At 33.3% G+C, this 21,218-nt stretch overlaps 2 protein-coding genes and 1 long non-coding RNA gene across 16 annotated transcripts in view; 1 reads left to right on the top strand and 2 right to left on the bottom strand.

The window, feature by feature from the left end:
• The window catches only part of LOC115239534, a 226,794-nt gene extending 216,400 nt beyond the window's left edge, over positions 1–10,394 (top strand). For all 6 annotated transcript variants that reach the window (XM_029814102.1, XM_029814100.1, XM_029814104.1 and 3 more), the window contains 5 exons: positions 851–1,029; positions 1,711–1,869; positions 3,189–3,465; positions 6,545–6,686; positions 7,524–10,394. In XM_029814102.1, coding sequence (XP_029669962.1) covers positions 851–1,029; positions 1,711–1,869; positions 3,189–3,465; positions 6,545–6,686; positions 7,524–7,728 — 962 coding nt within the window. In that variant the 3' untranslated portion in view covers positions 7,729–10,394. The remainder of the gene's footprint in view (positions 1–850; positions 1,030–1,710; positions 1,870–3,188; positions 3,466–6,544; positions 6,687–7,523) is intronic.
• The window catches only part of LOC115239535, a 31,412-nt gene extending 18,484 nt beyond the window's left edge, over positions 1–12,928 (bottom strand). The window contains exons 1-3 of one of the 2 annotated variants that reach the window (XR_003884647.1): positions 12,842–12,928; positions 11,873–11,962; positions 11,661–11,710 (exon numbers count right to left, since the gene is read on the bottom strand). This is a non-coding gene — a long non-coding RNA (uncharacterized LOC115239535). Of the gene's footprint in view, positions 1–11,660; positions 11,711–11,872; positions 11,963–12,390; positions 12,740–12,841 lie in introns of those variants that run through there. The other variant, XR_003884648.1, reaches the window with a different exon arrangement.
• A 636-nt stretch (positions 12,929–13,564) lies between these two features.
• LOC115239539 (inositol 1,4,5-trisphosphate receptor) overlaps positions 13,565–21,218 on the bottom strand; it is a 61,240-nt gene continuing 53,586 nt past the window's right edge. For 7 of the 8 annotated variants that reach the window (XM_029814118.1, XM_029814112.1, XM_029814115.1 and 4 more), the window contains 17 exons: positions 19,854–19,971; positions 19,539–19,771; positions 19,336–19,474; positions 18,908–19,188; positions 18,318–18,827; positions 18,068–18,217; positions 17,750–17,942; positions 17,550–17,672; positions 17,293–17,465; positions 17,037–17,201; positions 16,777–16,957; positions 16,589–16,681; positions 16,335–16,492; positions 16,099–16,264; positions 15,817–15,977; positions 15,587–15,748; positions 13,565–15,471 (listed from right to left, as the gene is read on the bottom strand). In XM_029814118.1, coding sequence (XP_029669978.1) covers positions 15,391–15,471; positions 15,587–15,748; positions 15,817–15,977; positions 16,099–16,264; positions 16,335–16,492; positions 16,589–16,681; positions 16,777–16,957; positions 17,037–17,201; positions 17,293–17,465; positions 17,550–17,672; positions 17,750–17,942; positions 18,068–18,217; positions 18,318–18,827; positions 18,908–19,188; positions 19,336–19,474; positions 19,539–19,771; positions 19,854–19,971 — 3,087 coding nt within the window. In that variant the 3' untranslated portion in view covers positions 13,565–15,390. The remainder of the gene's footprint in view (positions 15,472–15,586; positions 15,749–15,816; positions 15,978–16,098; positions 16,265–16,334; positions 16,493–16,588; positions 16,682–16,776; positions 16,958–17,036; positions 17,202–17,292; positions 17,466–17,549; positions 17,673–17,749; positions 17,943–18,067; positions 18,218–18,317; positions 18,828–18,907; positions 19,189–19,335; positions 19,475–19,538; positions 19,772–19,853; positions 19,972–21,218) is intronic. The other variant, XR_003884649.1, reaches the window with a different exon arrangement.

The following is a 21,218-nucleotide window of genomic DNA, read 5'->3' as shown; positions in this document are numbered from 1 at the left end:
GCACAACAAACCCATTTTTCCTGTTGCGTTTTTTTTATAAAGAATGTCTCTCTCTACCTCTCTTTCTCTTTATTTCTTTTTCTCTCTCGGCGACCATGGAATACGAAGATCGAACATTTTCGATCTCTTGGCATTCTGGAGCCTACCTTATCTCGTGTCGGGTACTATTCGGTGGAACATAAAACTTTATGCGACCCGTGGAGACCGATCTTCTTATGGGAAAGGGTCAAATTTAAGCAGGCGACCCCGAAATTGCGGCGAATGATCATACGAAACTGCCGTGTAAGAAACGAAATGAGAAAATTCAGTCTTGCCACGAGCAAACCGGCTCGAAATAAAAATGCCCATAGGGCATTTACCTATCTATAACTTGCGGAGGTATATATATTTCGCGCTGTCAGAAACTATCTTGCGGAAAAATTAAGCTAAAAGGCGCAAAGGAAAGAGATAGAGAGTTACAAGAGTCTCGCGAGAGTTCAACGAGCGTAGAACGATAAAACGCGAAGATACCTTATATACATTCAAGATCGCTTTGGTAATCTTCTCGAATGAGATCAGCGGCAGATGCACAAGACACGGTAATTTTTTCATTATTATATATTATATATCATGTATTTCTTCTGTTTTATTTATTATAATAATAATTTAATAATCTTTGTTGTAAAAACAAAATTATTTTTTATTAAATAATAGAGAAGAGAGAATCAAATACACATCCACACAAACACACACGTTTGCGTATAGATAAAAATTCTTTCAGTTATTTTTACAAAGCGGAAGCTGCGAGGTAATTCTTCTCGACAATTTTTCTCGACTTTCATAAGCAACACATTTTTCTCTGATGTTGCAGAACGTGAGGGTGGCACTCAGCAGCCTGCCAGCGTGTGCGACGTCGAATATTACGGATTGACGTCACCGGTGGAAGGCTCAGTGGTGCATCCGGAGCCGCACCGATTATTCGCCATGGAAGGTCCGGTGAAGTGCAGGCAGCACTTTATACCGGCGCCCAACCAGTCGGTGGTCATTACCGTGAGTTACCCGACGAAATGTTTAATCTCTCTATCGTTCATTTAATCGGCCCCGCTCCGGAGGGGAGAGGGGAGGGAGAGATTGAAATCGTAAATTTATTCCTGGCCTTTAGATGCTGTGCCGCGGGCATCGCCTCGCGGATGAAAACTTTCGCATTAGAGTCGACGTCGAAAAAAGAGAGAGAACGTCACAGGCAAACATTACCGTCAAATGGAGGGCATACCGGGGGAGAGAGAAGAGAGTTTTATTCCGAAAACTATATAAAACTTTTAATCTGCATTTGCGCGCGATGCCGGCCTTTAATCCGCGTTTAAATAATATTCCGTTGGATCAGACATGGTTCCCCGAAGGCGAAACAACAGTTTCAGCGATTCTCTGCCGAGAACGATTAAATGCAGCAATTGAATTTCCGGTGGAAGCATAGCAACCGTAATCCCGCGCTGAACGATATGCGTCGCATTTACGTTATAAATTCGTCGCACAACCGAGAGAATCGTACAGCTTTAATCTCGCGCGATATAAATAGTTTTCATAACATATATTCAGTATCTCAATCACAGAGAAGATAGCAAACAAATTTTAGACAAACTATGTGCGTGAGATTGCGCATTATTCTATAATTAGTCAAATGCGTTTCCGCTATTTTTTCTCAATTTCTTCCGTCTATGTGTCTGTTTATAGGTAGAAGGTAGCACGAAACAAACTCCAAACAACTCTTGCGAGACCAAGTGCGGTGACAGCGGCTGCCACTGCGTCAGCAAGTCCGTAGAGAATATGGACCACCTTTTGCTTGTCTCCGAGACCGGACACATTGTCACATGTCTCTGCGGAAATTATCAGGTGAGCGCGCGTGAACGGCGGACAAACTTTATTCACGGATGGGTACATCTCGACGCTTTGCGGCCGTTCCGCGTCTTACCGCGTGCATTTTTGCTCCTTGAATGCAGCAAGATAAAAGCTATCGTTATTGCCGCAACTTTTATATCTCCGTATTGTCATACGAGGACGCCGGCGATGTCGTTAAAATATATTACTCGCGATATGCAATTTTCTTCAAGCGGCTGTTACCGTCTTTGTGCTTGTTATATCGCTCTTAGCGAGATGTTTGTTTTTTTTCAAAGAAAGGGAAAATTCATTGGACTATGAAAAACCTAAATCTTTATTCTCTCATTACGATAATGAAAAATCTAAAATAAATTTTTCACTATCATCGATAAATTAAACGTCATAAATTAAGCTCTGCGCAAAAAGATCGTTGCAGAAAATTCATTCAAGGTAAATATATAATGTATTGTTATTAAATATGTATCAGTTTCATTAACGCGATTTCATCATTTATTGTAATTTATCCTAATGTATAATCAACGCATAAATAATTAAAATATAATGTAATAATCCAAATTACTTTTGGGGGTGAATTTAATATACAATTGTTGTATTACAATCAATATATACCGATGCGAAAACGGAAAAACTATGACACGCGTTTGAAAATGCAATAAAATTTTGTAAATGTTTTTAATTCAACGTTCATGTTTATGTTTAGCTGGAAAAGTGTCAGAAAGAAAGCTATCAACGCTAGATAATCGATCCAACATAAAATGTGCTTGCGTTTACACAATTTTGCACAACTGACCTGACTTTGACTGTATCCACATAATAACTATTAATAGACATATTATCAGATTACTCAATCGAGTGTAATGGCGAGTCTATAAACAAGATTTCGATTCGTCGGATCATCATTTCGCATTCAAATACTCGTTATTCCGGTACAATTGAAGCTACCATGAAAACAATGGGCTAAATCTGTGTAATTTAACTGCATTGGATTAAATTCGAAATCCGCGATTGACAATTAAACGTAGACCTGGTTGTCGATAAAATCGTCAATATCATTTTTTCTTTTTTTTTTCGATATCACGCGACAAATACCGTGTGCGATTAAATTTATATTCTCCATTATGTAGTTATCTATCTTCCGCGTTTCCATCCCAGCTTTTTATCGTCGGTGCTCGTCTTATTTTCAATTTCTTAACGGCTCTTTTAGTCCATATTTCTCGTCGCGCTTTTCATCTTCTCCGACCCTGCCTGCCATTTTCCACGTCATATCCCTCGTGTCCCGTTTCATCCGTTTAACGGGCTTTATTATCGCGCAGGACTGGCTTCCGGTGGGTATCCGTAGCTGGACCCCGGTCTACATCGAGTGGTCGAGGTCATCAAAGGCAGGCCTCAATTTCCACGCGGCGTACAAGTTTATCAATGACACTTACTGCGGCGATCACACGATGGCGGAACCTGAAGGCGAGGTCAATGGTGGTGATCTGGCGAGCGCCGGGCTCAAGCTGAATCAGTATTACCAGCAGAAGTGCACGTGGATCCTGGACTCGACGATCGACCGACAACTCATCATCGAAGTCAAGTCCACACAGAGCCGTAAGCAGCCTTTCTACCATCCGTTCAGTAATTACACATCCCCTCTCCCCCACTCGCAAAGGTTGTTTACAAATTTTTTTATTTTTTTTACAACGAAATCTTCTCCTGTCACTTTTTTTATATCTACTTTTAACATTATCTAAATATCTTGGATATATTTGTAATATGATTTATGCACGATCATTTAACTCCACTACTCTAATTTAATGACAGCAGAATTTATAATTAGTTATTTTATTTTATTCTGCAGAATCACCCCATCTATAAAAATTTTTACGTGAAACTATCATGATTTGTGATTTGATAATAAATATATTTTAAAATCTCTCAATTTTTTTAAAATTAGAGAATAATTTTCGGGTTTCCACGGTTTTATATTTTGCAAGAAAAACCGCGAGCAGTTTAATAGTACAAAAATAATTTATCTAGAAGCACTTATTTACGTTTCCCAAGAGAACATTCTTCGAACGATTTATCTTCGGACGCTATTAAAAGAAAACAAAAAGCATCTGCGTTTCGGGGCAGCGTATCTTTTGCGGATCTTATACATTAAAAATCCGTTGCAATTAATTTCTTTGCCATAACAAACCTGTTGATATCCCCACTGAAATTTTAATGTAATTACGTATAGTTTGCATGCATTAGTTTATAAATAGATGAATTTAATAAATAAATATGATTACTATTTTGAAAATTTGTTGAATCGCATCTTTTTAATATTTACTAAAAATTTATTATTATATCGATGCTCTCTCTTAGATTCGCTCCATAGGAAAAAAATTCATACATATTAAATAAAAAGAAAAGCAAAGATGAGGCTAATCTATTGTGCTGTTTGAATATCATATATATCGAGAATAATATTTTTTTAAATTTATTATTATTCTTAAGAATATTCCCGACCCTAAAGCCTCTTTAACTTTTATTTCGATAAGCACAAATTCTCTTTCTATCCCGCAATAGAATTCCATTTGTAGAATTCTATTCCAATCCTAGTCGAGGCTCAAGAGAAAACAGAGATAGATCATCTTGCCCACGACGCGCTCCGTCTCTGGCGACGACACGGAGAAATCTTCCCTCGATTGCTTTTCTTCCGAGAGACCGCCGGAATTTCTATCCGCGCCATTGGCTCCGCCGTCGCCGTCGCGGATGCGAAAGGGTGAAAGTTGTGGAAGAATAAAGTCGAAGGGTGAGAGGACGTCGCGGGCCCGACCGACCGAGAAGACAGAGGAGCGCGCCGCGAAACGAATGGCAGTGGGTCGCGAGATTAAAGAGACCATCGGATTTACTACGACGACGAAAGCTAGAGCTTCACCGTGCACAAATTCCCCACTGTGCGTTCTCCTCCTGCCGCGCGCGTTTCTCGCGTTCCATTCACCTTTTTTTTTCCGCCTTTTTCCGTTCGTCGCCTTCTCTCTGCGTTCCTGCGGTAACGTAAGTCGTCATCTTACGAGAGCGCAGCAAAGGCGCGCGACCATTCCCCCGCCGCATATATATTTGAGTCTGGGAATATTATGATTGTTCTTCACGGTGTGAAATGCGATGCGAGGGATATTGTTCTCTCTGGTACAAGGTAGATGCATTTATGTGAGTGAACTTATGTTTGATGTTACGTTCCGCGTTATGTTCCGTAGTCGTACGAAAGAAGTGATGTCATTTTTTCTTTCGAAACTGAACGCACGATATTGTCAATCTTTTGTTATTCGATTATAAATTAAAACGAGTCATTATTTTAATATTTTGTTATTGTGATCTCATTCTTAATTTTTCTCGAAATACTGAGGGCGATCGATCAATGAAACAAAATACATAGTAATACAATAAGCCAAAATTGATCTATACGTTCCTATAAGGGAATATTATCTATTGTATATGGAGCATATTCTCTACACTGGTTCAAGAAAAGATGGTTTTATTGAATAAAGCTCACGAGTACGGAAAATTACAAACAAAACGGATTATACTGTGATATATTACTAACGATAAGAAACAGTGAATAGATTGAATATTAAAAAGAGCGGGATATTGTAATCGTGCGCGTTATCAGCTTCGATTTGTGTGGAGAAGAGATACGTGATGCAAAAAGTTTTTACATATTAAAAAATTTCTGTGTTCTTGTGTTATCACTGTGAACAGACAACTACGGTATCTGTATTTATTCCGTTAAAGGAGTATAGGAGCAAGCCGCGAATATTTTCGCGAATTATTAAGTAAATTAATGAGCTTTTATATGGAGTAATCCGTTTTGTGAACGGTTTAATGAACCACGAATCGAATTATTTTAGTGACGACGCTCCGTTCGTAACTTTGCGATAGAAATCGTTCCTTTCGTTCTCGTTTCTACCTTCATTTCATAGCTTTCTCATTTTCTTCCCCTTCGCCACAGATCATTATGAGTAGAGTCGGAATCGTAACCAAAGCTTAGCAAACGCCGGAAATGGTTTTAATATACCTCTCAAACCGTGGCGCGAGTACGTTTCTCTCTCTTTTTCTCTTCTGCTCTATCTCCTCTAACCAATCGCGCCTCTTGCGAAATTTAAACGTTGAGTGGTATACTTTTGCCATGAGAGTTTCACCAAAATGTTAACCGCATGAACAACAATAATCCTGACAATAAGCATTTTCATTGTTAACCCTCTTATGCACGAATTATTACATATCCATGTGGAATAAAATATAAGCGGAGTGAAATATATCTGCTCGTATAATTTGAAAATGCGAAGCGTAAAATATAAATATATATCTGAATAATAGAATTAATTTCAAAATAAACGAAAAACAATATTTATATAAAAGCAAAAATATATATATATATATATATAATAAAAGTATATGTAAATAAATATTACCTCGATGATAAAAGAAATCTGGGAATATTGATGATGGCTTATCTCATGCCAATTTTTCTATTTATCACATGAAAGCTTATAATATACATATTGTGAGAATAAAAATAAACATTCAAACAGATATTATTTCTATACACTTTGAAATTTTAAAAACAAATTTTATGATTGCGATACGCGATTTATATTTCGCGATACTGTCCGCTCCATGCTATGGTTTCTCTACTTAACAGGACCGTGCACTGCGTGGAATCTGACAATACACGAGTACAGGAAGGAGGGCGACCCCGCCGGACCCAGATTGCACACGTTCTGTTCGAGGGATTCGCACAAGAATTTCACCCTGCCGTGGAAGATGAATACCGCGGTGGTTAGGTGAGTTTCCCACTTCCGTGCACTCGCGCACTCGGTCGGATTAACCTAGGGAAAGTTTCGCCGCGCGCGATCTTGTCTATTAGATACGTTTAACGACAGTTCTGCAACGGTTTCGACGGGAGATTATGACATGGTCGGTTGAAATATAACGGCGTTTTGCCAGCGAACGATCGCGCCTCATTTCGTGTGTACCATCGCGCCCGTATAAAACCGAGGATTGATGCCCGTGCGATCTGTTACTGTCATCTCGCGTGAAGAAATTATCCACTGATTAACAATCGGCCATCGTTCATCTCGTCTTACGACCGCAATTCCAGTTACAATCGTGGCATCGCCCCTCCCATTCCGTAATCCACGGGATAAAAAGGAAAATATGTTTAACAACAACTTTTCTTCACGAGATACCTTCTCATTGACTATGGCAGTGATCGATGCGGTCGAATCGAAAAATGGTAGATCCATTTTTATCGCAAGAATAATAATTCTTTCTGAATCACACGTTGTGAAAAATTGGAAGAAAAAAATATATATGCAGTTGGTTCAAAAACTATAAGCCAAAAATTGAATAATGGCAGATTGACATCAAATATGCATTGATCTACATTTCATCATTTATTACTTTTAATTTTTAATATTTTGGATCAAGTTTGAAAAAAAAATATTTTTAAATATAAAAATTCTAATCAATTTCTTTATATGTATATATATCGAAAAATATAATTAATTCTAAATAAATCGTATAATATTAATTTTTTCAAATAGGTAAAATATAAAAATAAGCAAAGATTATATTTTTTGATAGAATCAAAAGTATAATAAACTAACTGTGCTTTCCAGATTGCAAGCCCTTGGTAGAACCGCGCCGCAATACACGATGAGGTGGCGAAGTCAGACGGTGATCGCCAATACTCGCAAAAGCGGACCATCGCCAGCACCGAACTGGCACGTGGTGAGCTCCTCGAGCAAAGCCGAACCGCGAGAAAAGGCTTTCCTCATTTTCGTCGTGTTCGCGATTTTTCTCGCACGCTCGTTTGACTGTTGAGACTGTAAATTCGGGGTAAAAAACCGCGTCTACACATACCTGTTCCTGTTAATCGAACGAATCTAAGTTATAGCATATGTACATAAACTTGTGAGGACTCGCGCCGGGATCCTTGTTTTACGTCGCTCGATTTGTAAGGTGGTTTTAAAGTGGACAGCGCATCGTCAAGAGCCGAGATATTCGCCGGCTGGCTCGTTAATTCCCGGCTGCATAATTTTTCACGAAAGAAATATTTTAGATGAAGCAGAAGAGAAATATCGCATCGTACACGCGACGATTAATTCCGAGGAGAGAAATTTTTAACTGATCTCTGCTATATTTTTCACTCTACATACGATCCAATTTTTTACGGTACGATGGAGAGTTTACGAGCCAGTTTACCGTTCTTCTCGATCGAATCGTATGTATACATATATATATACATATATATTATACACACCCATACATGTGCGTATGTCAGATATAAAGAGAGTGACGATCAGCATGTGTAATAAGTGATTAGTTTGCACAATCGACTGTCACTCGAATCGAAGAAGATGGATCTGTTTAAAGCCTTTAAATCATTTATTCTTTATCCGATTAGTTTAAAAATTTTTGTATTCTATGCGGAAATAAATAGTAATATTGATTTCAACATTTTATTATTTTGCTAATTAGAATTTGAGCATTATTAATATATATAAATGTTATTCTTCAGTAGATATTGTAGAACCCGTTCACCCCACGTCTCTCATTTTCTAAAATATTTTTACAAGTCGATAGTTGTACTAAATGAAGATGTAACTGGTAAATATTGTACGGTACAATTCATATAATTATTTCTGAAATAGTATGTAGTGCTATTTTTTACTATGTTTTCATAATCTTCACAGTTTTCGAGCTTTTATTTAAATGTATTAAGGCCAGAATAATAGCCTTGTGTATATATTATACATATATAAAGAAAATAACATGCAAGAACGCGATGCACGGATTTGAAATAGCGAAAATCACACACGAGTCACCCCTCTCTCTTTCAGGCGAATGCCAAATTACACGTGTAAGAGATTAAAAACCATGTAGCGATCTGTGTACATAGGTAGTGGCGTTAATAGAATTTGTACAGAACACACGATTAATTGTATCTACCCTAAGTCTGCGAATTACTGTAAAGTAACGATAAGATAATTAATCTTACGCGGCTCCGAGGGAATGAGAACGAACGAAGAGAGAGTGTGTATTTTAACGAACGAACTTGGGTACGTGCCCAAGACACTTCGCAATTTATTGTTATACGGTTTGCCAGCCGAACGGGATGCCCTTATCACCACGTATTCGTATCGATAATTATCAATCCGTTCCTTTTTTCGAGGAATCGCGAATCGAGAAATCACACCAAGAGCAAACTCGCTCTCCGAATATCTCACGAGATAGGGCGCGCCGATCTATTGAAGCAAACTCGCAATTATTGATTATTACTGAGGAATAAAATGGAAATAAATGATAGAGGTCGTAAATATTTAATGTACGTATTTGCTAATGCCACCCGATAGAATGAATCGCGAATCGCGTACTCCTAACCAGCTGTACAACAATGCGAGAATGTTTCTACAATTTTCCATTGATTTTATAATGAATCTGTGAAATCTCATCGCGTTTTTTCTTTCTACAGCTAATTAAGGTAATGCAACGTGTATTGGCCTAAGAATAATAACATTAGTCATCCTTATGCACTTCCTCTGAAAGAGTCTTTATATCGAATGTATTTTAATGTAAAAAGGAATTCGTGTGTTATTCTGTTGTATCATCCTCGTTTTATAATTTTTATCTCATATACATTAAATGTATCTGATCTCATTTTAAAAATACAAACATATAGATATGTTATTGACCGCTGTAATATCGAAAGTTACGTTTTTGATATTTTGCGGAGATCTTTTCACTCGATCTTTTCTTAAAATTTATAAATCATATCTCTACATTGTATTTTATGCTCAGAATGTAATTTTTAAAAATGTAAATTTATTTAAATTAATTTTTGTGCTTCCTCTACAATCGAAAAAAGAAATATGCATTCCCAAAATAGATTGAGAAAATTGATTAATGATACATTATAATCATACTATAGAAGTTTTACTTGGGAATTTTAATATTTGTTGTCGTAACACTTCGAATTACTTTTATACGCGTTGTTACTAAATTCGTGTTTAGCGATACGCAGACAGGGGCACTTATATTATAATACGTTGTTGTAATTCATAAGGTAAAGCGATATTATACTCGCCGAAAACCTCGTCAAACCAGACATGAAAGTCATTATCTATTTAATTATCGAGTGATGCAATGAAATCGAAATCGACGCGCAGCAATGTAATTTAATATAAAGAATGTAGATGTGTGAGCAATATGTTAAAAAATTAATTTTTCAAAGAGAAGTACGAAAAATACTATGCGCTTCTATGTTCACTATTCATATTGTATTTGTAGAAATTACGTTCAACATTATTACTGCGTATTTATGCAATAGCTGGCCTTTTATTTGGAAAGTATACCGATTTTACACAAAACACGTGCGACCTAATGAAAGAAAAATACGTGTTACATGTACATGTACTAGCCACGTATATATAAGTCACAATAAATAGTCAATTGTTTCATATAAAGTCTAAATAAAGTAAAATGAAACACTAACTTGTCCTTTTGTTTAGCTCAGGCCTATATTTATTATTATTACTTGAATCTCGTCTTACAAGAACGTTTGATATGAGATACTCAAGATAAAATTTTATATTTTAAGATGCAGGCAGTTTAATAATCACGATAATCACATAATCACCTTTTTTTATTAGAGACTAGAATATTATAAAGTACGCGTTATACGCGCCATTTTTTCCCTATGCCATATATCATTTAATAAATCGAAAAAAAAATTAAAAATAAAAATGTTTATGAATGTATGAAAATACAATTATCTCAATGTATATAAATATGTAACATGTCTTCTAAAAAACATATCATATTTATCATTTTTACGTATCATCTTAAAAATAAAAAGCGAGCAAAATAAAATGCTTAATGTAGAATATCAAACTATAGTACTTTGTTACTGGATATATTAAGAAAGATTCATTGTAATGTACGTGAAATTGAAATAATTTGTAAAAACATATCATAAAAATCATTGCAAATCGACTTTATCGTAAAATATTACCATATTTTGGGAAAATTGGATAAAGTTTTAATTAAACTCAAGACATTTTTCTATGCAAAAAATAGCTTACATGATGCAGATAAAAAATGTAAAAAAACTGACTTGAAATTTAATACATAAAATATCATTGTTTTTCAGTCGGAAAAATCTAAGTAAGCTAAAATTTCTTTTTCTAGCAAAAATTATTTTATTATTGCTCATTATTTTATATCAATCATACTCGAGCTGTGGAAATATTTTTTATGGGATAAATGACCAAACTGGTCAATAACGCATAAATAAAAATAATGTTCAAGTTATGAATTATTTGTACGTGTGCATCTTTGTATGCAGTCACATATATTCCAGGATTAAATATTGCCCAATTTATCTTAATCCATTTTAAGGCACAATGGATTTGTGAAGCATATATATATATATATATATCAATAATATTTCTATATATTCTTTATTTAAACTTTTATTATTTTTAAATATAATTTTGAAATAAATAATGGCTTCTAATATTAAATAGTTTATGAAAACAAACATAATAAATAAGATTTTACTATTGCATTTATTTATTATCATTACAAATTTAAATGCAAACTTTTATATATGAATAATTACCAGAAAAATATTTTTAATTGTTTGATTTGTTTCTAATATATTTGTCATCTTATAGATACATTTCTTATACATATTTGATAATTTTCACAAATCCATTACCTCATAATTAAAACAGAAAACAATTTAAACTCACCGGTACGATGCGCAGCGGCGGAGTTGCACAGCATATTACGTAGTGTTGATCTGTAAAATACACAAATATATATATATATATTTAATCTAAATTAAAGCAAGTATCAAAACTATATTTTATATCTTAAAAAATAATTACAGCCTTAAATTTTTTCTTTTATTAAATTTTTTATAAATGATAATATATATATAAACAAATAATTAATCATTCACCTTATGGTTCACCTCTGCCGAAACTTTATGCCGTTTCAGGCCTCTTCTTTCTCTCTTATTTCATTGTTTGGCTCTCCTTCATGGCACTCGCTAGCGAAAACAGTTAATTGCAATTAAGCGCGTATTTGCAAAAATTAATTACGATTACGCGCGCACTAATCTCGCCCGAATGCAATTAATGAACGCGCGCACTTGGTTATGACGAGAGAATAAAGCGGAAAAAGCGCGAATTATTTTCTTCGACAAACAGCCGTCGCCGCGATATGTTTAATCGAATTGAGTAATTGCGATTGATACCCACTAATCACACGCTTGTACATCATGATCATGTTCGACGTAATATTTTTCACGATCGCGAAAATGCGATGCCGCGTCGTTGACCTACTTACTCGACTCTCGCCGCGCGAATGACAATACGACCGTGTAATGTAAACAACGATATGTCGCACGTCGCCTAACAGATTTACATGCTACGCAATCGACAAATATTAACATATATGATTCCAATTATAACTTACTCATTAATTAAATGCGTCGCGATTCAGAATCGATCCATTCCGCGCTTGCAACGTTTCTTCGCCGACTCCGGAACGACGTCAGCAGCTTTTACTTGATACGACGCGATACTTACTTCACGCGAATAAAATGCGCGAAATATTTACTCCGAAACCAAATCGTCGCCTTAATATACAAGTTACTTAATCGTACAAGTTAAATAATTGCGCGAAATGATATACATTAATCATTCACTCAGAGAAATGATTCCGTAATACTTTTTACAATCGCGTCTCGAAAATTAATGCGTATACGAGCGCGTCGCGTTGCTGCCTATCTGTTCTATTGTCGCCGCGCGAATGACAACAATGTGACCGCTCGTAAACAACAATCGTCGCACGTCGCCAAACGCCGTATTTACATGCTACGCAATCGAGAAATATTAACATATTATTTCAATTATGATTTACTCACCATTTAAATGCGTTGCGATTCAGAGTCGATCCGTCCCGCGCTCAACGTTTCGTTACCGACTCCGGAATGACGTTAGCAGTTTCACGTTGATTATGGCGGGAAAATAACGCGGGAAAGTGACATTGAAAAGCGCGCGAAATTCGATACTCACGATCGCTCGCGATATTTCTAAAGACTAATTTTGCAAGCGCGCGATCAACAAAAGTTTTAACAAATCATCGATGATCACACAAATACCGTATTTGTTTACTCTGCGATTAAATAATATATTTATCTTCATGTCATTTTATTTCGTTTCATGTAATACTAAAAACATTATGAGATATCACCCACATTAATTACATCTACATATATAAATTAGAATAACGTATATAACAATGAAAAATAATTTAAAAGCTTTGATTAATTGTTTATTACGCGAAGTTCTGATTGAACTCTGATTAAAAAATTATTTTTATAGTTCAATAAATTTTAATATAAATTAATAATACAATTAGTATTCAATTATTTTAGATTACATAATTTATAAGAAAATTAATAATGTTTTGATAAAAAATAATATAAATATAAGTATTAACCATTTTCGTGAACCGTTTCTCAGAGATAATTATTCTGTAATATATATATTACAATATATGTAAAGATTGGATATGAAAAATTATGATACACTATTAATATAAGATATATGACACATTATTAATATAAAAATATGCAATAAACAGCTTCATTAAGAAAAAACATAATTTATTCACACATGTAAGTAAGAATGCATCTACATCCATAATGTAATTATGTATAGTATATAATAAGATCGCACGCGCGCAAGATATTAGACGTAACAGATATTAGAAGAAACATATTTCAATAGGTATTATTTGAATTCATTTAAAGATCTAACAGTATAATATCTGACATAAAATAAGGAAAATTTGAGAAGACTGTTATAAATACAATAGGAGATAAGAAAAATGCTTTATATAATCTAAACGACATCATTTCATCTCTAGATAATTTTAAAATCTAATAAAATATATACATTACGTTATTTTTTTTCCATATTACATTAGAAAGAAATATAAAGTTACATATTATATATCTATATATATATGTATGTAGACAAAAATCTCAAAAATTATTTTAAAGACATGAATTAAATCTCTATAATAACATACAACGCAATATTCAAGTGTCATGTACTTACATTGTAATATAACACAACTTGATTAAAATTTACGATATATAAACTATCATTTTATACATTAACAATAAATAATTGGATATCAACATTTTGAAATTCGTCCATTTATAGAATATCTAAAATTTCAAAAAATTTTTTCTATACGCGTATTGCAATATAGTCGATTGATCCCTATTAATTACCGTGTTTTCGTTAATTATATTAATAATATCGTGATATATCCACGATCACGATCATCTTCACAAACAATTGAACGAACGATCTCATCTGATTCGCAGGTACAAATTTTAATTTGCACATACATTTTTTGATCGCATTGCAAATTATCATTAATAGTGTATAACACATACATTTCACAATATAAATTTCAATATTAGCTTTTACAAAATTGAAATTTTTGAGCGTGTTATTGTTATTATAAAATTAAATATTCATAATTGCTAAGATATATGTTTTAAACAATTTCATATGTTGTTTTATTTACATATATGAAGAAAGAAATAATCGATTATGTATAATTGTAAAGAATGTGATACCGACAATGAAAGAATTATTCCCAAACAAACAGATATACATAGTATATATATATATATATATGTATATATATGCATATATATACACAATATACATACAAGTTAAATATATATAATACAGAAAGTTTGTACACACACACGATTTTACAAATGTATATATAAAGATATTTTAATCATATATTTTGTTTAAAAAATCTTTATAATTTACGAAAAAAAAATTTCATAAACAATCACGGCTTTAATAACACAAAACAGAAATATATATAAAATTTGTAATTGTTGTAAAATTCCGATACTAAAATCTTTATTTAATGTATCCATATATATGAATACATCTAAATTATAGTAGCGTAACTAAAACATAGTGGATTAATCACATATAAAAAAAGAAGAATATTCTAAGATATTAGAATATTACCTTACGACATTTTATATAGTAATTGGAAGTTTTAATTTATATCTCTTTTACTACATTAATGGATACGCTTAATTCTTCTCTCTATTTATGTAACAATATTTATACATTGGTAAACAATGCAATTTACGGTACATAGAGATTCCTTGATGGTTAATCGATAAACCAGGTCGAAAGCCTATATGATGAAAAAGAGAATGATAATGTTTAATGCCCTAGGTGTATTTTACTTTCATTAAAATTAGGAACAAAACCGTAAAAATGCCTCGGGTTACCCACTCGATTCATTCTCGTGTCTTTAAATGCCTGTTAAGAACACATGAATATCGCTACATATATTATCTTGGAGTATCAAACTGAGATTCGTCCGGAATAAGACGGAAATTACAAATACACCTTAAGTTTACGTGGGTACATTATGTAAGACTGCAGAAGCAGAATTCAGAAGCCCCAATCGCTGCTTTTGCTTTCGTTGCTCCGTCATCTTTCAAAATAAATAAAAGTATATGATTTGTATATTTAAATATTGCTTGAATATTTTTGCTAACTTAATAGTTAGCTTTGAAGTAAAATTTAAATAATATTCTCAATTGGCGTACCTGATCACGAAGCTCCATGAGTTGATGCGACAAACATTTAACTAACTGCTGCGTGGATTCTAATTGCGACTGTAAACTTCTTAATTCCACTTGCTCACCTTCACCTTCATCCGCCGCCAATGACTTGGCCCGTAATCTCGGGAACCATTCCAGATTTCGATCCTGTGAAAGTACATAGAGCTTAAAGACATAAGCATCGCCCAAATTTTTCAAGCTCTATGAACTATTACCTTAACCATGGCATAAACATATGATTCCGGGCCTGTGAATTCTGTCGGGTCTTTCACCTTCACCAAAACAATGAAGTAGAGGTAATGCCACATGTTATGCTCATGCTTTATGTGTTCTTCAAAGGAAACTGTTTTGTTATCAAAAGCTGATCTATTCAAACCTGTAAAAAAAAGGGAATATTTCAATACATATATGAAATTGTAAAATATATCCTACGGTATGTCAAAATATAAAAGTATAGAGAAAACGTAAAACAAACAATATATGAAATAAATACTTGCCACAAATAAAACAAGTATTTTTTAAAATCAATTCCTTCTGCTGTTTCTCCGATCTAAGATCCGCAAATGTATCAATAATCACACCAAAGATGAGATTCAAAACGATAATTATCACAATGAAGAAGAATAGCAAGTCGTACACAACTCTTGCAACGAACAAAGGTTCCTGAAACATAACAAAGTTTTTGTGTATAAAATAACTTATTTAACCGTTTTTGTGATATTCCTGTACTTACGATGCTGGATGGTGCGCGTAGAACATCTCCAATTCCACCACCGTTCCTCAACCCTTGATTTAATGTGGTAACGATACACATAACGAGTGAATCACAAGATCGTTCCTTCAACTCTCCGCCAACGCTAATCATCTCAGCTTTATCTTCTTTTTCATTTGCTAAATTGTTTAAAAAATTTATTTCACAATAAATATTATTTTTATATTCAAGTAAAAAATTATATTATTCAAATTACATCATTGCAATATATCTACCTTCGCGACCATATCGTGATATAGTCTCTGTTGCTTCACATTTTTCCTTGTCACCAATGCTACAAGTATCTGCAACTTCCTGCTCAATGGAAGCTATAAATAAAATAAATTTTAAGAATATTTATAAAATTAAAAATATCTATATAAATTGTATGATAAAATGTATAATACCAAAGGTTTAAACTCACATATAACTTCCTCATCCACAGGAACGAGAAAATCGTCTCTAAAGAACATAAAACCAATGATGGAAAACATGTAAACTAAAATCAAGGCTAACACAGCAGTGAGTATGATAGATCTTCCATTTCGAGTTACAGATTTTATTACATTGAGCAAAGTCTCCTCGCGGTAAACCACATCAAAGAGCTAAAATAAATGACAATGTTACAATTTTGTACATATTTGTAAAAAGGGAGTAAAAAATAATTCATTCTTCGTCACTTACTAAAACTGAATAGAAAAACGGATGCATAAAAATCCCCAGAACACAGAATATTAAATACAATATGTGATATAAAAGTTCGATATTGGTTATTATTTGCTCTATACTTCTAGTCAGGGTACCCTGATTACCTATAATACTTATAAGATGTACAACTTTAAATGTAATCTGCAACACAAATGTAATACATATTTAAAAATACATATTTTAAATCGCATATATATTACAATCATATACATATATATTTTATATTTTTTACCGTAACAAAACCGAGCAACCACAACGTTGGTTCTGGACCTACAGAGAATATCAATCGCAATATTGTTGATGCGACTAATGTACGTATACCAGATTCCCTTGGCAAGGTAATAACAATAGCAGCAGATGCAAGCATAACTGTCCAAATTAAAGCTGACAAATGATAACTGAGTTCTACAAATAGAGAATAAAAAAGTATCGTGTATTATATATCAAGACAGTTTTTAGAAATTCAACTCTTGTTAATTAAAAACTCACTAGGCACAGAATCCACAAACGGATAGAAAAAGGCTACAATAAGATTTATGAGAACGGCACAATTGAATAAAATGTTACTCCATAATGACATATAACTGCTCATCCAGAACAACATTGATTGCCCTATAAATTAAAATTGATTTATTATTAGAAAAATTTCATTACTATCCTACTTTAATTTATTTAATCAATAAACATGCCTCTAAGCTTTTTTTGCCATTTCATCTCATTAAACATATCTTCTGTCCTTTCGAAGAAATCGGAAACTTTCGACCCTTGGTCATCTCGTTCCGTAGTGTTAAGTACTCTTATTTTTGTATCGACAGTTATAAGTTCGCAGATCTCCGGAATAGGAAAAACAATTTGTTCGAGTGTTCTGTCGTGTCTCACAATCTGAAACGTAAAAATATTTTATTAATAAAGTATATATTATATAATGGTCCTCTCTCTCTCTTTTTCTCTCTCTTTCTTTTTAAAAAATAAACTATTTTTATATTTATACACAAAAACTACATCACCTCTATTTGAGCTGTATGAGATGCATAGTACTGCAACGCTTTATTAATTTTTGGATCCGCATTGTTCTGTTCCGATGGTTTCAATATCGCTGCCAGTTCCTTATTGTGTTGCGCTAATTGATGACACAAGATGTAGATATTATGCCCAACCTAGAAAAAAAAATTATATGTACAATTAAAATATATAAATTATGTTTATTAAAATAATTATAAAAAATCAATAAAGTATTCGTGTTATATATTTCCTTACTTCTTTGGGCGACACTCCTTCCTCTCCGTTTGTCGAGGAGTCATCAATGTCACCGACGTCATCCAGCGATTCCTGATGAAAAGCCTTGCATGCCACATCTACAAGCTGTTTCGGATTCATATTGTACATGATTCTTTCGGCGTTCTCGCTGTCACCTCTACTCTCCATAATTGCCAACAATAATTTACTAGCATTATTCTTTAATTCCAATACCAGATCCATTCTGGTCTTTTCCAGAGGATTGATATCATTCAGTATCAATGCCGTTATAATATCTAAACCGTTGGATTCATGTGTGGCGATGCAGTTTTGATTATCGTGGCACGGTCCCTGACAGTATTCCGTCAACGTTTCCAAAGTTTGATTAATCAGCGCTACATTGTATTCGTTGATGTACAACCCAAGGAGACCCAATCCACCGGTAGTAGAGCCGCAGATGCAGTCCAAAAACATGAGCGTCTCAGATACCAGATTGAAATTTGTTTTATTATTTTGATTCCGTAGGAAATTCTATATGTAAGAGTAATGGAAATGATTTATTAAAATCAGAATGTATCAAAAAACTACGAATTCCGGATAGACAGTAGCACCTGTAATTCTCTGTTGTGATTCTCGCAAAGTAGTTGCAAGAAACGCAGAATCGGTTGCATCACTAAAACTTTAGGACTCAATTGACCCTCATCGTCATCAGACGCACTACCGCTTTTGTTCCTATCCAATTTTTCACATATATCTTCTAACGTATTATTCGCCACGTCTTCGCCAGGCGCAAGACCGTTTTGTATGTTCGCGTATACCTGTGCATTGGACACTGCAACCTGATTTAATTCCTCATGAAGCTCGTCAGTTATTACCATTCCATTGAGCTTCCCTATATATAAAAACTGATCTAATATATCTATTACGTATAATTAATTCATACACTTATACATATGCTTAAGTTAACGCATACATAAAATATAAATTAAATAGAACATAATAACTCAATGTAGTAACAGTAATTTATTTTATCTTATACCTGATCCACGTTTTCGCGACATCTTGTCTACCTCTTTGCCCTCTTTATCCTCGTGTGCTTTAGCCGCCATATCAGATGTATTTACTGTCACAGTAGATTTAATCTCTTGCTGAGAATCTTTCATTTTATCGTAAAATACCTATACAAAAAATAATATCATGGAGTGTCACTGTATATATTGTATAGACAGTATGAAAAATTACCTTAAAAAACGATTGGCTCAAATCGCCTCCCATAAGTTTATTAAACATGCTCTTTTGTATAATAGGATTTCCACCCTCCAATAATGCGATACCCAATTCCACAGCTTCCACAAATATGCTCGGAGAATGTACACTCTTAATCACCAATTCTACCACCAAATCTGAAGCACCTTCGCGATCGAGATGGGTTTGCACTTCGTGTAATGTTCTACCGGCTCGGCTTAATATCTTCGCTGTAAATAGCAATCCACTCTTCTCTTTTACAAGATATTTAAAAAATAATAAAATCTACCGATAATATCTTATGACATTTACCTCCTGGACCATGGGTAATGGTCGCACAACGGGATACTCCAATATCAACATTTTCCGGTTTCTGTATAAAACCTTTGCCGAAGTAACGCGTCAGAAGATTATTCCTCAATACATCTCCCTGTGGAAAAAAGATTTACTTTACGTCAGCATTCTACTACATGTTCAAAATCAGAATGATGTACCAATACATAGTGCACAACATTAATAAAAAAAAAGAAAGGTCTAGTACACGATATTCTCTTTGTGTATTCACACACAAACATATTCTATCAAAAATATAAAATATGTATAAATTTAAATCGTATATTTACATAGTCGGTGCTTTTTATGTGCTTAAAAATCTAAAAAATATTTGTGCAATTTAGGATGCGTGTAGAAGATTTCATTATATTATCCATACAAAATTTATAAAGCCCGAGACCGAGACGAAATAAATGATAATTAAAGTGCAACATGTGAGAAAAGATAAAAATGAAGTTAATGTGTATTGCAAACAACATTCACATATATATTTATTCATTAACAATTAATGAAGACCATAAAAAAATCGGAGATTTCAATAAAAGTTTCATTTATGTGAGATATAGATAATAATTTATATATGTGTAAGACATTTATATAGTGTAGGAGATTATATTCATATATAAAGGTGTCCTCAGGTAAAGCACGCAAAGGATAGCAGCACACATATTTTGGATATTATACATACAATTAATTTGATATATTAATAAATGTCAATATACTTCTATTTAAAGTATGTTCAATATATATCAGTTAAATATAAACTATCTAACATTCATGTTATTGAGAGTAAGGAGAAACTCAGGAAAACAAAATTCACATAAAATTGCACATTTATATATGATTCCGATCTAGGGTAATTAAAAGATTATAAAGTCAATGTGTAATTAAGATGTTAAAATCTATTATATTGTATTGGTACATCTTACTATATAATTTATATACACATTTAAATCTATCTCTATATATAAAAGCTTTTTATTATATTTTTATTGTTGTATAATAATATTAATAAATATTATATACATATATTCTTTGTTAAACAAACGTTAAATTTTATTAAACAAAATAGAAATAATATTTTCAAAGATATAGATCGTAAAAGTCTTCGATACACGGTAACTTTATGATAAAAAATAGTATATATAGCGAATCTTTTATAAAAACAAACACACGAGCGATACTATAGTCATATATTGTTGATATATTTTTTAGTTAATTATTTGTTATTTTATACCGTGAATCAAAATTACTTTCACATATAAGATCAGACAATTTTTATATACATATATTGAGTATTATATATTAATATGTACATATTTTTTATATTATTTTTTCAAAATA

The sequence above is a fragment of the Formica exsecta genome, unplaced genomic scaffold (genome assembly GCF_003651465.1).
Source record: "Formica exsecta isolate Colony F162 unplaced genomic scaffold, ASM365146v1 scaffold385, whole genome shotgun sequence".
Classification (NCBI taxonomy): Eukaryota; Metazoa; Arthropoda; class Insecta; order Hymenoptera; family Formicidae; genus Formica; species Formica exsecta.
Note: the sequence above shows the minus strand (reverse complement) of the source record. Positions and strands in the feature narration are given on the sequence as shown.